The 24,392-nt window shown below is 44.6% G+C and overlaps 1 protein-coding gene across 1 annotated transcript in view; it reads right to left on the bottom strand.

Annotated features, from left to right (window-relative positions):
• The window catches only part of GPA33 (glycoprotein A33), a 38,374-nt gene that overhangs the window by 4,122 nt on the left and 9,860 nt on the right, over window positions 1–24,392 (bottom strand). The window contains exons 2-4 of the mRNA XM_037813121.1: window positions 18,015–18,169; window positions 13,950–14,166; window positions 4,159–4,314 (exon numbers count right to left, since the gene is read on the bottom strand). Of these exons, the coding sequence (XP_037669049.1) occupies window positions 4,159–4,314; window positions 13,950–14,166; window positions 18,015–18,169 (528 nt within the window). The remainder of the gene's footprint in view (window positions 1–4,158; window positions 4,315–13,949; window positions 14,167–18,014; window positions 18,170–24,392) is intronic.

Below are 24,392 nucleotides of genomic sequence, written 5' to 3'. Positions count from 1 at the left end.
TGGAACAAAACTCCATTTTTAAGTCTAGAACTCCTTGCAGCAGTTGACAACTTCCTAAAAATAAATTTATAGCATAAAAGGAATATATGTATTATAAAAATTTATATGACATAAAATTATTTTAATTCAATTCAATCCAGAAAAATTTTATATGCTGATGACAACTATAAATAAGATAAAGGAGGCCCCTGTCCTCTTGGATTGTACAGTCTACAAGTGAAGACAGACATGAAACAGTGTGATTACGAGGGTGATCAGAGTTCAAAATGAAAGTACTATTTGGGCTTATAGCAAGGGAATTTAATCTAGTCCAAAGGGTCAGGGAAGCCTCTATGAAGAAGACAGAATAAAATAACAATCATCCCATAATCTTACCACCCAGAAATAGCAGCACTTTGATTCGGGATTATTTTCCTCCAATCTTTTCACGTGTATTTTCATCAAACCCTTCCTTCGAAACCTAGGGCACTGCTGTCTGGATGCTCGTTCTCTACAAATTGCTATCCCTTCTATTTTAGAATTCCATAACTCAGTGGATTTTCTGGACAACTGCTTGCACGTAATATCAATATGTTACTGAAAAAGGGATCCACAACCAAAGCAAGTGTGGAAATCACTGAGTTGGGCTTAAATAAGTTTTTAATGGCAGAACTCTCAGAGCTTCTAATATGCTAATGAGTACTGTGACTCTCAAATAGGGCTTTTGGTAGCCATGGTCCCATTTTCTATGCTAATTGGACGGTGGATTGTTTATATTTTTATTTTTCAGAGGCATCTTGAAGGAGCACACTTTGGGAAACGCTACTTTAACTCTACAACCCTGGGCACGCCCAGAGGGCCTTTCGCTCTTTCAGAGCCCCCCTACTTTAGAGTGTGAAACTCCACGGATGTGTTAGGTTGATACAGCACCTCTCTGACAAAGCCAGGACAGAAGACTTCAGATTGCCTCCAGGACCTTCTCAGGTATCAGAGCCCAGCTTTGCACTCTAGGCCTTGTTATGGGGGCAGGGGAGACAAGTGGTTTCCTAGTCCACTGAGTGAGCACCATTTTCCCCCAGTTCCTGAAGAAAGAGTGGACACTAGAAGCTTTGATTCTGAGCCCCTTTTCCTCTTGAAAAGGGTCTAGTAGTTCTTGAAATCCGTCTAAAATGAATGTTACCGCTGTGGTAGCACCACCTAGTGGTCAAGGAGGGGAACACACAAGACAGTCATCTCCCTCCCTGCTTCCCTCTGCCCCAGCCTGGGAGAGATTTCCCTCCTGAGAAGCCCTGACCTCCCCAAGCCACTGCTGTTGAACTGAGAAATTTTAATTTTGTTGTCCTTGCACCCTGATCCCGCGGCCCCTCATTAAGCTCAGGCTGTCGCCTCTTTCCCAGGATCCTTGACATCCATTCTGACTGCTCCAAATAGGGCCTACCCCACCCTCCAGAATCTAGTTCCCTGAAGTGTTCCAGCCCTCCCTCCCTGATCTCCAAATTCCTACTGCTTCAGTGTATCAAACGCAGCTGATTGGGACACCATTTACAAAGTATGGTCAGAGCTATTACCTATGTGATCTCAGGTTATCCTCTTTACAGCCTTCAGGGAAGGTGAGTCAATCATCATCCCAGTTTTTCAGATGAGGATACTAAGGGTCAGAGAGGCTGAGTGACTTGTAACTAGAGAACAGAGAGAGAGGCAAGACTCAAATTCCTATTGAGTGATTCCAGATTCCCTGTACTTTTCGCTGCTAGCTTGTTTCCGATTACTAAGTCAAAGGAACAAATCTCTAATGTTGGAAATTTTGTCTTCAAATTAGGAGTGTGGAGAAACCCGCCTCTCCAGATCATCTACTGTGGACTGTTTAAAGAGTCAGAAATATGTTTGGACTGACCCTCAGAGAAAGAATATTTCAATAGATTTTCTAGGGCTCTGTGAGGCAGGGTGGAGACAAAAAGGCTTTGAGAAACCCACCCAACACCATCCAGATGCAAAGTTTTATTATTATTACCATTAACCACCATTCCTTTCTGCCACTCCACTTCCCTGTCCAAATTCTGACCCTAAATATCTTAACTTGAGGCAATATAAAACTTTTCCAAAGTAAATGCTGTGAGTACATCTCCCTTTAATTCACTTTCACATACTCAGGATTCTAACCCTTTTGGATCACTGAAGAATTAAGTCTTGGCTTCTAACAACAGAGGAGTCATTCCTGATGGAGACAGGATGTAACTGAGGTACCCGTTTGTGATGCTCCCTGTGTGAAAGCCCTCAGGTGCCCACGACGTACAGAGGAAAGGCCTGGCTCCCTGGCCTGAAGTGCAGGCTCCTCATGATCTCTCTTCACTGCTTTCTTTACCCACCGTATCTCCCAGCTTTCCTGCAGGTGCACTCTACTCTTCAGCCTCACCAAATACTCGTGATTCCTGGGCTGCTCTCCATGCCCAGCCTACTGCTCCTTAAGGACCCAACTCAAATAACAACTAGTAACACTTCAACTTTATTGAGTGCTTCCCAGGCACTGGTTTCAGTGCTATCCACATACTTTTATTTAATCCTCACAGTAACCCTACGAAGTAAATACTAGTACAGTGCTATGCCTTTTTTACAGACACTGACACTAAGGCACAGAGAGGTTAAGTAATGTACCAAGAACACACAGCTAACAAGATTTGAATCTTGTCATGCTCTCAACCCTCATGCTGTACTGCCAGCCCAAATACCCCTCCTCTAAGACACCTTTCTTGATCTCCTCCAGCATCCTCTTTATTACAGCCTCACTGGGTATAAAATTATTGTAGCATTTACCACCTTGTAACCTTCAGCTTTGGGTCCCCAGATACAAACTTTGCTGGAAGGAAGTTCAGACACAATCCCTGTCGTGGCCGACCTTCTATAACCATCGATGGAGTCACTGGGTTATTCAAAGACCAGAGAGTGGGAGGCTGTGGAGCCCAAAGAAAGCTGCCAGGTGGTTTCAACAAAAATTCCAGACACACTCAATAAAAATTTGCCAGCCAAAACAAGGAAACAAAACTAGGAGCTTGTTGAAAGCCACATTACATCTTCTATTTTATATTCTATTAATTGTTTTTAATTTTTAGGAACTTCTTGTTTTGTCCCCAAATGAATAAAGGGAAATGACAACGTTCATCCTTGTTTGACTGAACCCCCAGTCAGTGCATTCATCTGGCGGAGCTTACCCATAGCACACCCACGCACCCTATCTTCTCAGAACAGTCATTTACACCCACTGCCTCCACTTTTCACTTTCCAATTCCTTTTCAACCCAGAGTGAACTGAATGACCTCCCAGAAGTTCAGTCCCATGGGTGCCCTACAGGCCTTGTTGTTCTTGATTTCCAGGAGCACTGGGTGCAGCTGGCCAGGTGGCCAGTGGGCCCCAGGGAACCAGGGATTTTGCCAGAGTATTCCCACACCACCTGGCTCCAAGGTAATAACAGTAAGATATTTATACAGCCCTTTTTGTTTCCTGACTGAAAGGTCAAATACCAAGCTGTCCAGTGCAAAACAAGTCTCCTGGCAACTGTAGCCAAAGCTACCGTCTCCTTCCCTGAGAATGTGGGACCCTCAACAGCAGATGGGGTGGTGTAACTGGGTGTGGCCATAAAGGGATGGCATGTTTGGGGGCGTCGGGGGAGAGGGGGGCCTGGAATCTGAGCTGGCCTGGCCTGGGCAGGGAACAGGATTAGGAAATTCCCTACCCTCAGGTGCAGCCACAGAGTTAGACTCGTGTAGGGCATGCTCATAATCAAAACTGAAATCCCAATCAGTGCCTTGCACACGGTGGTTATCAGGACATGACTTCAAGAGAACCGAGAACTGAGTTAAGGAGAATGAAAAAAACAGAAGTGAACATTTGTTAGGTGCTTCCTGTATTTTGTGGACTGTGCTGAGGGCTTTACATGAAACATTTTTATTTCTCACAATTTATGAGGTAGGTATTATTGCTCTCAATCCTTTTCAACAAATAAGAAAAACGTGCTTAGAGATGGCCCGAAATATCACAGTGGCAACTGCAGGAATGGGGGAGGGATGGGGCAGCCTTCAGGGGGATTTGAATCGTCAGCCCCAGGGTCTCCCATGGCGGCTTTAGTCAGGCAGCTGTGCCTTGATCCTCGATATGGAGGGCCCGCCTCCCCGCCGTCCCCGTTACCTGGGAAGGCCAGAGGTCGCTCTTGGTTCAGGGCATTGTAGCTCTTCCAGCTGTACTGAGGGGCCGGGGAGCCCTCCTTTGAGCTGCAGGTCAGCTGTATGTTGTTTCCAATGACGGTCTCTCCCTCGATGGCACAGTCTGGCTTGGAGGGTGGCACTGCATAGGGTGGGGGTGGGGCACACAAGAAGACAGCCATAAGGTGGGACTTGAAGACAACCTCCTCCCTCCAAATCACATGCACATGCTGCCTTCTTTGCTCACAGGCAGAGAAACTGATAGTTCAGCAGCGAGATGTAAAGCTATAAGGCTAATCCACCCCAAAATATCTCCCCAGTGGCAGGAGCAGTGTGTTCAGTGGGAAGCATCGTGGACTGGTGATAGCTTTACCAGGCATGGTTTTGTGCACTCCCTGGTTTGAGGTCATGGGATTTTGAAGATACTCTGACATCTCCATTATAAAGATGGGGATACTGAGGCCCCGAGAGGAAGCTTGCTCAAGGGAACCGGCAGAGCTAGGGCTAGAACCCAGGTCTTGTGACTCCAGAACCAGAGCTCCTGCCAACAACCCAGAGAAGCTCCCTCTCTGTTGCCATTTTAGGTAAATCCTTCAATTCCTCTGGGCCTTAGTGTCCCTATATGTAAAATAAGGGCACAACAAACCCTTTCTGTAAAGGGTCAGACAGTAAATCTTTAGGCTTTGCAGGCCACAAAGTCTCCGTGACCCTTTCTTCTGTTGTTGCTGCTGCTTTCTTTTTTTTTTTTTTAAACCCTTCAGAAATGTAAAAAACAGTCTTAGGTTTTGTAGAACACAGGAAAACAGGCTGTGGGCTGGAATTAGCTGTAGTTTGCCTGCTGGGTAAAAAGATCTCTAAAGTCCTCCAACTCTGATTTTTCAGGAATGTTCCCTTTGGATTAAGCAGCATCCTCTTCCCGTGCTCTGCTGATAAAGTGCAATTGCCATGAGTGACTGGGTGATAGGAGGGACCCCAGACAGCAGCAGAGTTGTGTGCTGGGTAGAATGAGGAATGAAGGGATGGGAGGGGGCAGAGATAAGGAGAGGAAGTTACAAAAATCTACAGGTCACCCTCAACTCACATTCTTAACCTATTCTCCCAGAATTTCTAGAGACTTTAAGCCTGTGTCTTCCACTCAGCATTGTTAACTTACCATTTCATAGAGTAGTTCATTTTACAAACTTTATTGAGCACCTACTGTATGCCTGATACTGCTGGGCCTTGGGAGGGCATAGTGAGTGAGTCCTTGCGTTCAAGGAACACAGCAGAGGGAAAAGACAAGGAATTGGGCAATGACCAGGCAGGAGGCAGAGCTGCTGAGGCAGGGAGGGCCCATCTGAGGGCCACTGGCCTACTCACAGCATCAGCTGTGACCAGAAGAAAGAGTGAGAGCAAATGAGGCCAATGGTGCAAGGAGAGGGGGGCAAAAAGGAGGGTAGCAGAGAGAGAGTGGCAAGGGAGCCAGGCAGAAAAAACAACATGTGCAAAGGCTCAGAGGCAAGAAGAAGCATGGCATAGGCTTGAACTTTCAGGTAGTGTGCTTGGGGGTAGGTAGGGGGAGGACACATTGTGCAGAGGATTATTTCTGAAAACCTTGTGCTGCCAGCCTGTCCCCTCCACCTCTTCCTTTATGTGCTCCCTTAACTGGCTTGATTGCCCCAATTATAGTGCTCCCCATTCTACAATCCAGACGTACAGGTGCACAGTCACTGAACACCAAGAGTGAATTCTGATCCCTACTTGGCCCCTTCTGGAAGTTGCTGGTAGGAGCTGAAAATAAGGACGTGACCTACCCCATCCAGGACACACCACTTCCCTCTGGCCCACCAGCCTACAGATTTTTCTCTCAGAAATAGGTAGTGAGGGCCAGCTAGGTATGGGGCAAGCATGGGGCAAATTAGAGACAGTCCCTAAACCTAAGAGTTCAACTGGGACTGAAGCAGCCTGGGGAGGACGAGCCTGCTGCCTGAGGAGCACTTAAGCAAGCAGCCTCCCTGTCCGTCCTGCTGGCCCAGCAAGCAGGTACCTGGGGGGCAAGAGAAGTTGAGCACCACTTCCGAGGAGAGGCCCCTCTAGGACAGGGCTGATGAGCCAGGCAAGCTGCATCACCTAACCTCTCTAGAGCTACAGGAACGTCCCTCTTCCTCATCAAAAACTATTCACTCTTCTTTCCCACTTAAGGAGACAAAGCATTCATTCCATATTAGAGAGCTGGCCTAAAATCTAACTGCTACCTAAGAAGTCCCATGTCAACCCAAATTCATACTAAGTGAAAGTGCTTGATAGTGAAGCCTTTCTATGACCAGGTTTCTCTGGCATATGGGACAAGAGGGGCAGGGAAGTGACCGTGAGGCCATTGAGCATCTAGGGAAGCATGAATAGGCATGCTGAACACATCCAAAGATTTGCTTTCCTTCTTCCACACATTTGATAAGGGGAAATTATTATAAGCAAATCCTTAATTCACCCCAGATGCAGGAGTAGAGATAACGGCAAACAAGGGACCCACACACACCCAAAGAGCCCCTGTGAACCTGGCCAGCCTTATGGAGTAATGTGTCAGGTTCTTGGTCCCCAGACCCTTAACCTCATCCCAGGCACCCCCTGCCCCCCTCTTTCCAGATCCCTCTCTGAAGTTCTCTCTCCTCAGCCCCCCACCATCAAAACCAGCTAGGACCTCGACTCAGATCTAGTTCAAATAACTCTTTGCGCACAAGGGGAGCAGCTGTGAGACGTTCCGGGACTCACGTAGTTCGCTGATTCTCCTCTTACCTCCCAAGCAGGATGCAGTTGCTACCTGAGCATTTATTTGTGGAGGTGCTACAAAGGGGGACGCGGATGGGCTTTGAGGCTTCTCAAGGCCCGCCCGGGATGCTGTGCTCCCGCCCGCGGAAGCCAGGGGGCGCCAGAGGCCGGAGAGTCGACCGATCCCGCCCCGCGCCGCGCGAGTCCCGGCTCAGGGCTCGGGGGACCTGAAGGCTTCCCCGGTGAGACCAAGATGCGCGCTCGGCCGCGGCTGCAGAGCTGCCTCCTGTCTGGAAACTCCTTGCTGCCCGCGGTTTACTGTGAGGTCACCCAGCCCGAGTGGGCCGGGCCCGTGTAAGTAAAGCCCTGCTCCCTAAAAATAGCCCGACTGCAAAGCCATTTGGAAAGAAAACGTTAAAAAAAAAAAAAAAATTCTACCGGATTTCTTACCATTTTGTGCAAAATAATCTTTTTAAGCAAAACATTTACGCCGAATTCCATAATCTCAGATTAAACTTGTGTCCACCCTTCGAGTTAACTAGTTCCTTTCTTAAAATGCAACTGGCCCGGAGAAAGGAGGGGAGATCGGGCATTCCTGCTTAAGTGGGATCTCCCTGCCATGCCCTGCAAGCAGCTGAAATGCGTTGCCAGAAGAAACGGGAGCTATTTACAGGATGCCAGAAGGAGGCAGAATTAGCCACAGAAAGGCCAGTTGGAGAGCAGAGAGCAACTCCCCTGGGGGCGAACTGAGGCAACGGGAGAGGGGGGGTGGGGGTGGGGGATGGGGGGTGGCGAGAAGAGAAACAAGGTAAACAGCTCATAGCCTTGGCTTGGTATTCTCTCTCCCGGGGTGTATTCCAAGGACCTAATGCAAATAAAAATTAAAACCTATGCACACAAAAATGTTGTTGCAACCTTATTATAAAAAGTTTATTTATATCACTATCAACTGGAAACAGCTTGAGTGTCCAGTCCAGAGATAGGAAACTCAGCATCTGGAGGGGTACGTAGCCTAAAGAACAAAAGGTGTTAAGACAGCAAGTGTCTGCCATGCAGAGCCAAAAGACAAAAGCACCAACTCCTTAGACTACAAATTCACTTATGTCCACAAATAAACATGTAGAGAGGAGGTGGATGAGTGCTGGAGAAATGCAAAATGTAGGAAGGGAGTAGGGTATATAGGTGCAGGTCTTTCATTTTTAGTTTTGTATTTCTAAAATAAATAAATATATATATATTTTAAAGAGGCACTGGAGCACCAAGCACAGCTATTTGTTTACTTGTGTTTAGACTGAGGCTGCTCTCCCAGCAGAATGGGAGAGCAGAGCTGAAATAGGGTTCATTTGAACAAACTTTCCATGCATGTAAAATCTTGACTAAGGAGCCCTCTCCAGACAGGCAGCTCTGATTCAATGGAGCAGGGTAGAAGCTAGACTTCCAGCCTGCCCACCCCCACTCAGAATCTGGGGTAAATAAAACAAACCTGTTAAAATGCCGTAAGAGGACAAAGTGAAATGGTGACAACCATGTCCATGAAATGAGAGGGGGCGAAAACATTCCCAGAGCTCCAAGACCTCAGACTCCCCATTAAAACCCCGAAAGAAGGAGCCACACACTTGGCAGGGCGGCTGGGCTTTGGTCTCCCGGATGCCATAAGCCATGACCTTCAGCATGGAGAGCAGTTACAGAATTCTCAGTTATCAGTAGGTAGTGGATCCAAGATGTGGGTGTTCTGAGACAGATGGGAGCATCCAGGGCTGGCATTGCTCTGCCACTCCAAATTACTGTCCGTATGGTTGCCGGAAGGGCAGAATATAAGTTAATGCCATGGCAAGACAAAGCATAGTGTACAAGCTTACATCTACTATAGAGTAAAAGAGAGGGTGCATTCTAAAGGGAAGTAAATCTAAAAGAGTTTGGGGATCATCCCAAATTGGAATGATTGCTCTTTGGCAGTGGCAGGGATACCCCAGTGGAATGCAGAAGGATTTTGAATTTAGACAGAACTGTCTCTATCCTAGCTTGGATACTTTCTAGTGGTCATTTAACCTTATCAGCCTCGATGTTCTCTTACTAAATGCAAGTATTATCACTATCCACTTTTACAGATTTATTGCAAAGATTAGATGAGATAGTTTTGGCAAAGCACTCCCTCAGTAAATGGGAGTTATTGTGATTATTAAATTGGTATTATCTGTAAGAACTCTCACACAGTCAAAGGTAATTTGGCAATTTACCTCCGATTAATATAGACCATCCGCTCGGTTTGCCACTGCCTCTGCTCTGGGAGGATGTAGAGAGAATAATGGTTACGTGGCTACCTGAGATGAATAGAGGGTTGTGGGGGGGTTACCCTAAGTAAGCAAAACAGCGCCTCACAGGAGCTCTGGAATTCTATGATTAGAGATTCCTTGTTATTGAAGGCCATAAAATCTGAAATACCATCTTCCTAGATAAGACTTAATTTTTTTTGTTTAAATGTCATTCCTTTAAAATTAATATGTAAATTGAATGGAATTCCAATCAACTTTTTTTTTAGCTAGGTAAAGTGATATTAAAGTTAACATGGCAGAATGAATGCATAAAAATGGCCAAAAACTTTTAAAAAAAAATATAGTAAGGGAAGATATTTCATAGCACCAGATATTAAAACCAACTATATAAACACTGATATCTCAACTAAAAATAATAATAATAAATGTCAACACTGACTATAAACATACTGTAATCAAAACCATATGATATTGGCATAGGAATAATCAAAAGGATAAACAGAACAAAAATAAGGAGTATAAAAATGCAGTAAAGTATATGTAAGGACTTAATATGTTGTAAAGCTGGCATTCCAGTAGAAAAATAATTGTTTCTTTGGTATTGTAAATAATGCTGAGGTAATTGATTATCCATTTGGAAGAAAAAGTCTGACTCCTAGCATCCTAGGTACAAAATAAATTCCAGATGAAATAAAGATCTAAAGGCAATAAATAAAACTTTCAGACCTATGAAAAAAATATTAATTTCATTTTTATAATCCCAAGGGTGTGGTGAGAGACCTTCCTGGACAAGACAAGAAATACAAAATCCATAAAGGAAACAACAACAGATTTGACTATGTAACAGGATGTGGAATAGGACTCTCCTGTTGCCTCAGAGTTTAAAACCTCCAAGTTGAGGACAAGCTGGTAAGTGTCCTCTGTACTAAAGAGAGGCATGAGAAAGAACCCAGCAGGCCTTACAGAGAGCAAGTCCTCTGACTATCAATCAGCCAGCTTTCTCCAGCCTATGTACGACAAGTCTAGAGATTCGTTAGGGAAAGACTTCTTTGAACAGGGTCCTCAGGAATGGAGATCCGTGAGTGTCTCCCCTCCTTCTCTTGGGGAAAGAGAGGAAGGTATCTCCCCCTTCTCCGCACCATTTCAGACCAAGCAAGGGAGGCACCAAGACCATCTCACGTCGAGATTGGGGTTTTCTGCTCTTCGGAGGCTGGCTCCTCTCACCCTCTGGCCAAGGCATGCCTGATGGTGGAAACCCACAGGCTCTCACGGCACCGCTAGGAGAATGCAGTGGTGTAAGGACTTGACAGATGCCCCTGAGTATCTGGGAGACCTGCCCAAAGAGAATTCAGCAGGGAAAAGCCTATCTTCTCAGGTGCAGGGTTTAGCAGTGTGATGATTAAGTTCACTTGTCAACTTGGCCAGGTTATGGTGTCCAGTGGTTTGGTCAAGCAAGCACTGGTCCTATTGTTACTTTGAAGCTATTTTGTAGATGTAAATCATTAGTCAGTTGATTGCATATCAACAAAGGAGATTGCCTTCAGCAATGAGAGAAGTCTCATTTAATCAGTTGAAGGGCTTAAAGGGAGACTTGATGACTTCAGCAGCCATAATGAAATTCTATCTTTTTAAGCCAGCCAGCTTCTCCTGGGGAATTCATGGAAAACTTTCATCGAGTTCCTGACTTGTAACCTGTCCTAAGGAATTTGGGATTCCCAATCCAGATAGTCACATGAAACAATTCCTATAATAAATCTCATAATATTTACATATGTGTATGTGTGTGTGTGTGTGTGTGTATCCTGTCAGTTCTGTTTCCTTGGAGGCCTTTGACTAACACAAGCAGGGGGTTCAACTCATGTCACACAGGCAGAGCTGCCTACTGGGCCAAGGGGAGCAGGAGCAAGTAGCCCAGAGCAGAAGGAGGGATGGAAGAGGACAAAGGATGTGAGTTTTCAGCCAGAGAGTGTGCTACCTGTATCTGGAAAGGAGGCAAGCTGAAGGGCCCTATGTGGGAAAAAGGACTTTGCCTTTTTTCCTTTAACCCTCTCTCACCCAGCCATGACCTTAGAGAAGTAAGAGATAGGTGTGGGAGCAGGTAGATTAAGGAGAGTGAAGAAACAGACCCATGTCCTCATTTCTGCTGTCCCCAAGCTTTAAGGGGTCAGGCCCAAGCTAGGAAGAGGTATTAAGCTTATTGGTTATTAGAATAAATTTGTATTTAGACTGGACTGGGTTAAATTTTTTTTTTCTCTATTAGAGAGGTTGTGGGTTTACAGAACAATCATGCATAAAATACAGACTGAACTTTTTAATACCTGAAAGTGACCAGAAATTTATCAACTATTCCTATGATGCTGTGATGAGGTAGGGAAGATAGACCCAGCACAGTTTGCTTGAAGGCAGTGGAGGAAAAACGAACAAAACACAACCTATTTCCTGATTGCTGTATGTGATCAGATTTTGATTATTCAGTGAATTAGCTATAATTAAAGTAAATTAAAATTTTCTGTATGGCAAAGAACACTATAAATACAACCACAAGAAAATAAATTGATAATACATATGACAAAGAGTTGACATGCTTAATATACAAAGAGCGCCGAGAAATTAATAAGGAAAACTACTCAGTTGAAAAAAGGCAAAGGATATGAATAGCAATTCAAAGAGGAGAAAGTCCCAATGGACAAAAATCTTATGAAAAAGTGTACCACTTTATTGGTTGAGAAAATGAAAATCAAAACAGCAATGTGATAATATTTTCACCTAGCAAACAACAAAAATTAGAAAGACTGAGACTAGTCAGCACTGATGAGGATCTCGGAAAACAGGCATTCTCATATAATCCTTACGGCAATATAAGTTGCTGCAAACTTTTGGGGAAGTATTTTTACAGTATCTATTAAAATTTAATGAAAGCATAGTCTTTGGCCTAGCAATTTTAAGAATCTATTCAATAGAAATAAAAACAACTGGGTAAAAGAATATATGTGTGTGTGTGTGTGTGTGTATCTATACATATATTTGGAGGTACACTGCAGTATTGTTTGTACGAAAAATTGGAAATGGCCTGAATGTCCATCAGTAGCAGGACATTTTAATAAATCGTGTTCCGCCCAGACAATGGAATGTGTGCTGTCATTAACTAGATCTAAGTGTCCTGATTTGGAGAAATGTGCATGAAACATTAAGTTGCAGGGTGATCTATATATGATCCCATTTTTAAAAAGAAAGGAAAGAAAGAAAAATTTTGAAGTGTGTGTGTATTTGTGTGTGTGTGTGTGTTTTGAATGAACATAAAAAGAAGCATGGAAGAACACACACCAGTGTTACCACTGGCTACCTCATTGATGGTAGGGTGGGAAGAGGAGGAGATCATTAGGATCACTGTTATTCTTTATGCAGTGCTATTTTGTTTGATTTGCTACAGTGCTTTCAAAAAGCCAGGCAGTTACCTTATACAATTTAAAGACAAAACAAGACAAGACCAAGTAGCATAAAGACAAAAAGAGAAAAGGAAAAATTATCCATTGTTTTGGGCTAAAAGGTTGTCACCTCCTAGAGTTAGGGGCCATTTCTTATATTGAGCCTGGAACAAGCACTCACTAAAGTTTTTCCAATAACCATGGTGGACTGAATTGTGTACCCTAGTTTGGACAAGTTCTTGGTCTTGGTCTGCATTCTGGTGGGTATGGATCCACTGTAAATAAGATCTCTTCAAGATGTTACTTCAGTTAAGGTGTGGCCCCATTGATCAGTTGGGCTTTAGTCCAGATTACTGGAGTTCTTTATAAGCAGAGTGAAAATCAGATGGAGAAAGAAGCCATGGGGAACAGTCAAAAGTTGGAAGTCAATGGAACCCGGAAGCAAAAAGAGAAGGCACTGCCATGTGCATTGTCATGTGATGGAAAAGCCAAGGAGCAAGGATTGCCTACAGACAGTACCAGAACACAACAGTCTTTGGGAGAAAGCATTGCTTTGCTGACACCTTGATTTTGGACTTCTCCTAGCCTCAAAACCATGAGCCAATAAATTCCCATTTGTTTTAGCAGCTAGAAAACTAGAACACTGTTTAAGTCTGAGTCAGCTGCTGCATTTCTCTGGGCCTCATCTGCAAAACGAGGATATTAAACTAGATGAACTTTCAGAACCTTCCAAAATTATAAATTACAACAATAAGCCATTTGTATGAAAATAATGACCTTGGCTCATATTTCAAAGCCAGTAGAACCTGATCAATGGTGTGGTTTCTGGGATCGAGGGGTGGGAAGAGGGTGGTATAAAGGGTTTCAATAGGTAACTGAATTTATGAGAAGGAAAGACATACTACCTGTAAAAGGCATGATTTGAAGTATCAAACCAAGGCACAGTAAGAGTCTATACAATGGGATTTAGGATTTCCCTTTTTCTTCTCTTCAATGAGTTTGGCAGGAAAAACAGAAGAGCTGGTGTGATGGAAAAAGCACCTAACAGAGCACCAAACCGAATGGCCATGGCTGGCCTCCAGGGACTACGCCACATGGGCCTTCTTCTCTGCCCTCCGGAATTGTCTGCTATTCATGGAGAACTCAGAAGAGTCTTCAGTTCCAAGGGGAGTAACGGCACCTGCTGCCTTTAGACAGATCTGATGAGTGGACTGGGTCTTAGCTCATCACCACCTACTGCCGCCTCTGGCTTTATCTCACCACCAGGTCCTCGTCCTCCCATCCCTCTGCTCAATCACCCTAGGAAAGCGACGTATGAGGACGGAGACACTCACCGAGGACCAAGAGGCGGACGCGTGACTTGGAGGTGCCATCCAGATCTGACATCAGCAAGACCGAGCACTCGTAGGTGCCATTGTCATCCATGGTCAGCTGGCCGATGGTGATGGAGGCGTCTGACTGCTCAGCATCGCTGGATACGTTGACACGGTTCTTATAGAGATCACCATAGGTGTATTTTCTGGTTTCAAATTCCCAGGTGACCACCCTTTCCTGGAGAGAAGAAGAAATGCTACTTGGTCTTTATCTGTGGGCCTGGCACGGTGCTCCACGGTGCTTCCAGCCTGACCCCTCACCACATTCCCAGAGCCTGGAGGAGCACGGATACAGCCACCCCTCAGAACACACAGACAGCCCTAACACTTGCTACCCATTGACAGCTGCCTTTTAATGTGTGTGTGTGTGTGTGCGCACACGTGTGTATGTATGTATGTGTGTGTGTATATATCTTAGTGAAAATAGACTGAGCCAGGTGTATACTTCATAGCAAAGGAGCACAAGTGGATAAATGGGGCTGTCTCAGATCCCAACACTTTCACCTCTTGTGCCCTGTGACATCTCTCACCCATCTCATTTCAGTCCATTGTCTAGTCTCACTCAGTCAACCAATATTTATTCAGCATCTACTGTGTGCCAGACATTGTGCTAGGCAGCCACCCTTGGTTTCCAAGCCTACTTTATAAACTTGACTCTTGCCTTTAGAATTTATTATTCATTGATATACTCATTTTTTATCAAACAGTATGTGGTGGTGTTTAACGTCACAGACTTTCGAGCCAGACTGCCTCCGTGCAAATCCCAATTCCACCACTTATTGGTTGTTTGATATTGAGCAAATTGCTTAACCTCTCTGTGACATCTCTTTGAGTCTGTTTCCTCTTCCACAAAAATGGAGTAGGGGATCCACCAGTCAGTAAATAACTTCAGTATCCACCTTGGTACCCAGCAATGTGCCTGGCCTGTACCTGAGACCTTGGGTCTGCTTCGCCAGATACCAGACATGATGGCGAAAGGTGTCCTTCGGTTTCTGCAAGCAAAGGCAGCAGCTTCCCTGCCTCGATTTTACCCTGGGGATTCTGGGACCAGGCAGGACACATGCCATGGCCCATTGTGGGTCCCTTGGGCAACAGATACCAGTGCGCATCAGGCCAAGACTGACTTTCCTTCCCCGTCAGTCCTGCCACTCTAGGACTTGGATGTTCCGAGGCCATCCCTTTCCTACCAGGGAAGAAGCTAAACACTGTCATTCAAGAGTGGTTAGGGACCTAATGTTTATCTCTGCCAGACATGTTTGTTCTTAAAAAGTAGAAACCACTTTCATAAATCTATGAATAGATGCTCCACTTCTCTTATAATTAAAGAAATGTGAAAATGATTAATAATGAGATTCCATTTTTCACTTATCAAATTGGCAAATTCAGACAATTTGAAAATATTCTATATTGGCATGGGTTGGAGAAATAGATGCTCTCACTGTTCTGTTGTCGGTGAAAGTATGGATTGGTGTAACATCTGCATGAGAGCAATTTGATATTATTTATCAAAACTTTAAATTCAAATACCCTTTGACCCAGCAGTCCTAATAATTTATCCTATGGACATGCATATATATATCTCCAAAGACATACATATAAGGGTATTAATTGTAGCATTTCAAATGTCCATCAATAGTACATATAGTACATTTATAAACTAGAATGCTCTGTGCAGCTGTTAAAAAAAGAGAATGAAACATAAATGTACTGATACAGAGAAAGAACTCTAAGATATATGGTTAAGAGAACAAAAGCCAAGTACAAAGCAATGTGTGTGTAGTATGTGTAAGTATACATATTCGTATACATGTATGTGTGTGTATATATATATATATATATATATATAAACATATATCTATGTTTGTATATGTGTGAGCATCCATGGAAGGCTACTAAGAGTAGCTGCCTTTGATGAGGGGATTAGGGACTGGATCCAGTGTGTGAGGTGGACGACTTTTCACTGGTGTGCTTTTGTACTGTTTGACTCTTCTGCCTCAGGCATGGATTACTTAAACACATGCATACCACATGGATGAGACTGTAGGGAAAGAGGCACCCTCATACATCGCTTGTGGGAGCATAAAATGTTCCCCTATGGAAGGCAACTTGGTAATCTGTATAAAACTTATATAAGCATTTACTCTTTGTGGGAATGAATCCTATAGGTATAAATGCACACACACACACAATGACATGTACAGGGTTATTCTTGGTATTCCTGGTAATAAGAGAAGATTATAGGTAAGCAAGTGTCCAACATTAGAGGGCTGGTTAAATAGCAACAGTGCACCTGCACGACAGAATCCTATATAGCTCTACAAAGAATGAGGAAATTCTGCTTACTGATATGGAGAGATCTCCAGGACTTAGAATAAGTGAAAAACACAAGGGGCCTAGACTGTGCTACCTTTTGTGTAAAAAGAGGGGGAAATAGGAATACATATATATTATATTATACTGCACTATAATAAAAAATTTGGCTGGTCTTTGTCCGCAGTTTCCAGGAAAGCAACCTCTGAATCTGTGGAATTTCCTGTGATAGGAGTGTTTTCTGTTCTTGGTGGGCCCAGGATCACAGCTGATTGTTAGATGCTAAGGAGATGACAGGGTGGGACCAGCCACACCTGCAGTCTTAGGGTGGGGGCTGGACGCACCAGAAAGACTAAGGGGGTTGGGACTTTGAGTCATATCAGCCCCACCTCCCTGACCTCTGGGAGGGGAGGGGGCTGCAGATTGAGCTCAACCACCTGGGTTGATTCCATCAATCATGCCTATGTAAGGACATCCCATACAAACTCCGGACACTCAAAGCTACAATGAGCTTCCATGATTGAGAAAATACATCACTGCTGTACCAGGAGGGTGACACCTTCTCACTCCACACGGAGAGGATGCAAAAGTTTGCGTTTCAGACGCTCCCAGACCGGAGTCTCCCTATACATCTCTTCTTTTAGCTTCTCTTTATTTGTATCACCTTGCTATAATAAAACCATAATCGTAAGTATAGCACTTTCAATGAGTTCTGTGAGTCATTCTAGTGAATTATTGAACCCGAAGGGGTGGTGGGAACACCTGAATTTGTAGTCAGCTGGTGAGACATGTGGGTGGCCTGGGCCCCCAAACTTGTGACTGGTGCCTAAAGGACAATCTTGTTAGAGGATTGTGCCCTTAACCTGTGGAGTCTGGCCTGACACTGGATAGAGTGAGAAGTGAACTGAATTAAGTTACTACAGTATTTGCAGTTGGTGTCAGAAACTTGTAGAAGTGGCTGTTGACGTTTCTGGTAACCTTCTCAAACATGTATATAGCATGTATGTATATATAGTCACATTTTCTTGGATTTGCATAAAGAATCACTGGAAGGGTACACACAAAAAATTACAAAATTGGTTATTTTAGACAAGAGTGACATTCAAAATACTTTTGTAGCACAGATACCAACCAATCAGAATAGGCACTGGCCAAAAGCAACCAGTACCAGTGAAATTCAGCCTTGCCCGGGTGGGGGTGGGGGGCGGGTTGGGGGTGCAGGCAAGGGGTGGGAACAGGGTGGGTGGGACAGGGGGGTCAGGGATGGGAATGAGACTTCCCAACAAACATCTTTTATAATGTTGAATATTTGACCCATGGGATTAGATTATCTATTCAAAAATAGAAAATAAAATCTCCATTGCACCCCTAAAAGAATCCAAACAGGAAAAAAAAATTACTTTATAAAGTAAAATTTGGCCTCAGGGAGAGGGCTTCATTAATCACAAGGAATGACTGACTCGAATGGCACCACTTAGACTGGCCAACAGAAAAACTAGGAAAGGTGACTTTCTCAGAATAAAGGTGGCAGAATCTGGCCTTCCCTAGGGCCGGCATTCACTATTCCCTCCCCACCCCACCCCAGCCTGGATTTATTATGTCTAACATTTACTGAAAGCTTTTGTGGTGTTTGCTTTCCATGTGATATTAACAATTCCAAGGACGCCCCTCGGTGGAACGAGCTGGCTTTGCCCCCAAACTTTAAAAGATCCTCACCGAGTGACTCCGTAGCAGCTTGTCCCACTGGATGATTCCCCGTCGGTCAGGGACAGAAGTGTGGTAGGTGCACGGAAGCGTGGCACTCCGTCCCCGGGCCGCGTCGAGGGTGTTCTGCGGCGTTTCCACGGTGATGGCGTCGACACTCACCCAGACTGGAAAGAAAGCAGGGAGCGGGAGGGAGGAGTAAAGGACGAGGGCCCCTCGGGGATGTCTAGGGACGCACGCGCTCGCTCCTGCCACCAGCGGGACCTGCTGCGACAGTGATCACAGCACAGCACAGACAGCACAGCAGCTGCTCTACCCCAAGGCTGGGCTGAAGACAAACACATGCACCTTGGTCCCCCTCTGTCCTTTCTTCAGCACCACAGAGAAGTTTTAGGCATTGTGTGGTGGAATGTGTGTGTGTGTGTGTGTGTGTGTGTGTGTGTGTGTGTGTGTGTGTGTGTGTGTGTGTGTGTGTGGTGTGGGGGCTGACAGCCTGGCTTTGAACCACAATGTCCCCCCCACACACATACCTTACCAGCTGAGTAGACTTCCCTCAGCCTCAGTATTCTCATCCGTAAATAGGAACACTAATATTTACCACTCCAAAGTTGATGAGAGCATCACATGAGATATTTATAAAGGGCTTTATTTAATGACTGGCACACAGAAAGTTCTCAAATATCACCTGCTCTCTTTACTCTTGTGAGGAGAATTTATTCGTTTATGTAACAAATATTTATGGAACACTTACTATGTGGTGAGAAATTCTAGGAATAAGATTAAATCAAGTTAAGAGATAGAAGGGATTCCTAGGGGAGTTTATTTTATATAAGGTTATCAGGAAATGCCTCTCCAACAAGGAGAGAGAGAACTGAAAAAAGGTGAGAAAGAGACTGGGGCCACACCATTTCTCCCGTCACACACACCCTTCTTATGATATGACGCTGACACCGTTCCATCAAGAGGCAGGGCCGCATTTCCTCCCCTTGAATCTGGACGTGCCTGTGACTGTAGGGTAAGCGAGGCTTTGTGACCTCTGAGGCTAACCCATAAAAGGCCATCAGCCTCTGCCTGGCCTCTTGGGATGCTCACCCTGGGGACCCAGCATCATACAAGGAAGGAAGCATCCCTGTGGAAAGGCTACACATGGGGTCTCAGACACAGCCCCAGCAGAGGTCCCTTCCAACAGCCTGCACCAGCTGCCAGGCTTGGGAGGAACCATCCCAGCCGACTCCAAAGGAGCAGAGATGACCAAGCCCTGCTGAGCCCTGCCCTAAAGGAAGATCTGTGGGCCATATTTATATATAGTCATTGTTTTAAGTCACTAAGTTTCAGGGTGGCCCATTATGCGGCAATAGATCACTAGAACAAGAGTCAGCAGGATATCTTGTAGGGAGAACTTTGCAGGCAGAGGCCCATCAAGGGCAAGGCCTGAGACAGGAGTAAATTTGGCCCATGAGAGGAACAACAAGGAAGCCAGTGTGGGGGGAGGGGCGGGAATGAGGAGGAGAGAGGAGGCAGAGAAATAGAAGGGTCTCAGGTGACATCAGGCCTTGGAAGCCATATAGGACTTTATAGTTTACTCTGAATGAGATAGGAAGCCATTGAAGGGATTTAAGCAGAGGTAACGTGTGACAAACATCTCTAGATCATCTGGCCAAAGTGAGGTGACTACACAGGAAATGGATGGGGAAGAGAGTAGAGGTAGGGAGACTGTGCAAGTGGCTCTTTCAATAGTCCAGGTGAGTGCTAATGGTGGCTTGGACCCAGTTGGTGGTAGTGAAGGTGGTGGGAAGTGTCCAATTTGCAATGTATGTAGAAAGTAAAGCCAAAAGGATTTGACCACAGAGCAAATTTGGCATGTTAGAGAAAATGAGCAGTTTGAGCATGAATACAAGGATTTGGCCTGAGCAACTGGAAGAATAGAATTGTCATTTACTAAGATGATGAAGGCTGAGGAATGAGCAGGTTTCAGGGAAGAGCTCAGGGGTTTGTGGATTTTTGAAGTTTGAGATCCCAGTGGATATACTGGAAGAGGGAGTTATGAAAGCCTTGAGGAGGTCTGGGATAGAGATGGCTCTAGATGGTTTTTAAGGCTGAAGGGTGGAGAGTATCACTGGAGGAGTTGCATATAGCTAGGGAAGACATCTGGGGACTGAGCCCTGGGACATGCCAGTGCTTGGAGGTGGGGAAGACCAGGAGGAACCAGAAGGCAGACAGGGAAGAACTGGCTAGGGAAACAGGAAAAGACCAAAAGAAAGGCCAAGTAAGAATAGTGTTTCCTAAAAGTAGAGGGTCAGCTACTCAAATGCTGCTGATCAGTCAGACCTATGAGCTGAGGACTAAGAGATAACCCCTTGATGTGGCAACATGGATATGATGATGACCATGAGCAGAGTCAGGGAGTGGTGGGGAGGAGGCCAAAATGCAGCGGGTCCCAGAGTAAATGGGTCGAGAAGAAGTGAACAGATGGAAAGAGGAGAGTGGAAAGGGATCACAGTAGCTGAAGAAGGCTGCGAGATCAAGAGAGGTTTGTGTTTTTATGTGTGCGTGTGTCTGATGATTTAAAAAATATTTTTGGCATTGTGTTTGATGATGATGGATATGAACAAAGAGGGGATGGGGACATAAGTGATATCCTTGTAGGGTGAGTGGGGCTGTGACCCACAGGGGAGGGCAGACCTTAGAGATGATCCTGGGCAATCTGTCCGCTGAAACAGGATGTGGCTAATACTGCAGGTGGGTTGGTAGTTTCAGTAAAAGGAGTATGAACAAGTTCTTTCTGAGTGTTTCTATGATGAGGTTGCAATGTCCTGTGCAAGACCACCCTCCCATCACCCGTCTCTGAAGACTCCATTAGCCCATCAAAGTTTCCGTTGGATTAACAAGTTTCTCTTAAAGTACAAATAGCTTCAAGGAACCCGTTAAAGCACTCGAGTGTTCACACTTTAGTATAAAGCACTTTACTATAAGTACTTCATAAAGTCAAAATCAGCCACCCTTCCAGAACAGTCATTGTGTAGGCTCTGTGAGAGCAATGTGAACTTGTGGGGATGGTTTATAAATCCAGAGAGTATTTGATACTGCAGGACAGAGGGACAGGAAGCTGTTAAACCCTAACTTTCCCTTCCTTGGTATTTGCATGGATTCTTCATGGTGATAACCAGCACCAGATGCCCCTAGAAATCGGTGTAAATGTTGGCTTCCCGAGCTGCCAGTACCTGATCCAGAGGCACCCCCCACAAGGCCAAGGTTTATCAAATGACCTTCAATATTGCCAATGGTCTTTCCACCTCCTTCATCTGTCAGAAAACACATTCACTATACTTACAGGTTAATCTACATCTGAAGTTTGTTTGCTTTAACAGGGCCCCCAATGCCATCTTCCCAGCTCCCACCTGGAGCCTTCTGCCTCTGTTCAGAGAGCCCGTCTATATATTATTCCCAACAATCCCAGGGGTAGGCTGATCTTTACCTCACCTCTGTGTCTTGCCTAGACCAGCACATTTCCCTGGGACCTGGCCTCTCCATGCCCCGTGTCCTCTGGTTCCCTTCTTGTCTAACACTCCAGAAGCTGCCCACTAAGGGACTGCTGCCTCTGGCTGAACCCAGCTGGCCTGTTCACTGTTGCCGCCCCACATCCCCAGCAGCATATTCTATCTGATGGTACTGATTCTCACTATCAAATCAAAGAGAACCAACTAAAGTCATTCCTTTAGACAAATGAGTGTCTGATTACATGCTCACTCAGGATAAAAAGAATGTTAAGCCAATGGTCAAAGGAAGGAAAATGAGTCAGTATTTCTCAATTCCTACTAGTCCCATGTTATGTTAATTATACCTCAATGGTATTCCCCTTAATGGTAGGCATTTTTATTATTCCTATTTTATAGATGAAGAAAATGAGGTTCCGTGAAGTTAAGCAGTTGGATCTGTCTGAGAGTTAGTAAACGGCGGGGCTGAAATTCAAATGCAGTCTGAAAGGCACAACTCCCAGGCAGAATGTCTGTCAGATCCAGGTGGCTCCAGAGATAGTAGTGCTGCTGGATGCTGCTCAACAGCAGGGATAAAGTGCAAAATTTCTTGGAGTGGGGTGAGGGGTGAGGGGTGGGGCAGGCAGGGAGGAGTTGTCCTGGCTGCCATCAAAATCCATTTCCTATCTTACTTTGACCAAATCACACACCTCCCCACCCCCACCCCCTACAGAAACTCTTACATGCTTTTCTTCAGCCCCACAAGTATTTAATACGATCTACTGTATAGAACCACCTCTGTGCTCGGTCTGGCAGAATTTATGGACATAGAATGGACTCATATACACAGTTGCGTCCTTTTAACCGAACTCACAGAAGAGAAATCAACATGGACTTTACGTAGAAGATCTAGGGCTAGTAACTGCATAGAAACAACACCCTACTCTTGCCAGCACCTCACTGTTCCTAGGTGAGTCACATCCTTGTCAGAGGTTAATTTGGCTGGACACTGGTCTCTGGACGTCACCTTCCCCCAGAGGGCTATGTTCTCCCATCAACCGCTCCCACCACCTGTTCTTTTCCTCTCCCAACTCTCCCTTTCCTCTAATTCAGAAATGGTCCTTTGCTATTTTAAACCCATATCTCTTCCATTCCAGGCTTATTGTACAACTTCCCTATTGTCATTTCAGGAAGTAGCACAGCATAGAGTTTAACTACACAGGCTCTAGAGTCAGAATGCCTTGGCTGGAATTTATTTACTAAATGTTTAACCTTGAGCAATTTACTTACACTCTCTGTGCCATAGATTCCTCATTTAAAAATGGGTTGTGTGGGGATTAAATGACATGAAATGTGTAATTCGTTTAGAATAATAAGTGCTCAATAAATTGTAGTCACTATGATATATTTTTTTTTCCTATTGAACTACTTCTACTTTTTTGTTCCATAGTCTGTTGTTGAGGCGCATCCTTGGTAGAAGTTTATCACAAGAAACAACTACCCATCATCACGATGAGTGAGCTGTATAAAAGGAACAGTAATTGCTAATAATAGTAAAGAACTGACCAATTTTAGAGATCCTTATAACTATGAGTTAAAATAATCTTACGTTAATGGATTTAGGAGAGAAGAGGTTGAAATGAATGGATGAGAGAAAGCTGAAATAGAAAAAAACTTTGTACAAATACAGAGCTCCATTTAGAGGTTATTTGTAAACCTGAGAAGATCTTAAAAGGCTGATCCCATGCCCTGAGGAACACTTACATTTTCCGTAATCTTAAATGAGAATTCATCCTGCCTTTAAGAATTTCATGCCAACAGGTATCACTGGGAATCATATATAGCTAACCTGAATCCTTCCTGCTGATTCAGTCAATATCCTCTTGTTCTGACCTTATTGGGAACAGAGACATCTGGCTTCACTGCCTAATAAATTTCCCATTATGTACTCTGAGGCTTCTGATGTTGGTAATCACCAGCTTTCTCACCTCCCCCAGCTCCTGTCCCCTCTTTCCATAGGCTTTATATTTATTTGCTCTGTGGCCCGTTTTCCCTTCTTGGGGATCTCTGCATCCCCATTGGGTGGATGAGACAAAAGCCCCAGGTTAATCAATGATTGCAAAACTAGGACTGAGGTTCATTTCTAGAGCCTTCCACCCACCTCTCTTTCTCCTTCTTTGTATTGGTCAACATGAGGTGTCATCTTTCTAATTGCCCAGAACCTACCCTCCCCCACATAGCTGCAGCTCACCCATCCCATGGCTTCCTTTGCACAGTGTCCCTCATGCTCCAGGAGTACTCTTTCTTCCCTCCTCACTCCCCTACTATCTTTCTTCTCAAGGCTGAACTCTCAGCATCTGCCTTGAAAGAGAAGCATCCATGTGATGAGCTAATTTACCATAAGGTGTTAATAACTAATAATTGATTACTTGATGTGATATCCTTCTCAGGGATGCACAAGTTGGAAGAGCAAGTGATTTGACCTGCAAAGAAGGAATTATAAAATCTCCTGGCATCATAGTGTTATGCTAAAAAAGACAGGTAGTAGTCTACTAAGGAAGACATTTTGAGCACATGTTGTCCTAGAGAAAATGTTTTAACTCTCCCAAGCAGAGGTGATTACTCTGTCTTTTGTGCCATTCACTATCCCATGGAGAACTGCCTCCTAGTAATTTTCTCTCATGAAACTTTATTGCATAAAATAGCAGAGTGGCCAAAAGCACAGACTTTGGAGCCAAATTTTCCAGGCTGGCATCTTCTTTCTTCCGTTTACTAGCTGTGTAAACTTGGGCAACTTAATGAACATCTGTGTTGTCTCAGCTTCCTAAACTGTAAAATGATGACAATATTATTTAATTCAAGGTTGTTTTGAGGATTGAATGACTCAGTGTATTTAAGTGCATACAACAGTCCCTAG

Source organism: Choloepus didactylus, chromosome 2 (genome assembly GCF_015220235.1).
Source record: "Choloepus didactylus isolate mChoDid1 chromosome 2, mChoDid1.pri, whole genome shotgun sequence".
Classification (NCBI taxonomy): Eukaryota; Metazoa; Chordata; class Mammalia; order Pilosa; family Megalonychidae; genus Choloepus; species Choloepus didactylus.
This window is presented reverse-complemented; position numbering and strand designations above follow the sequence as displayed.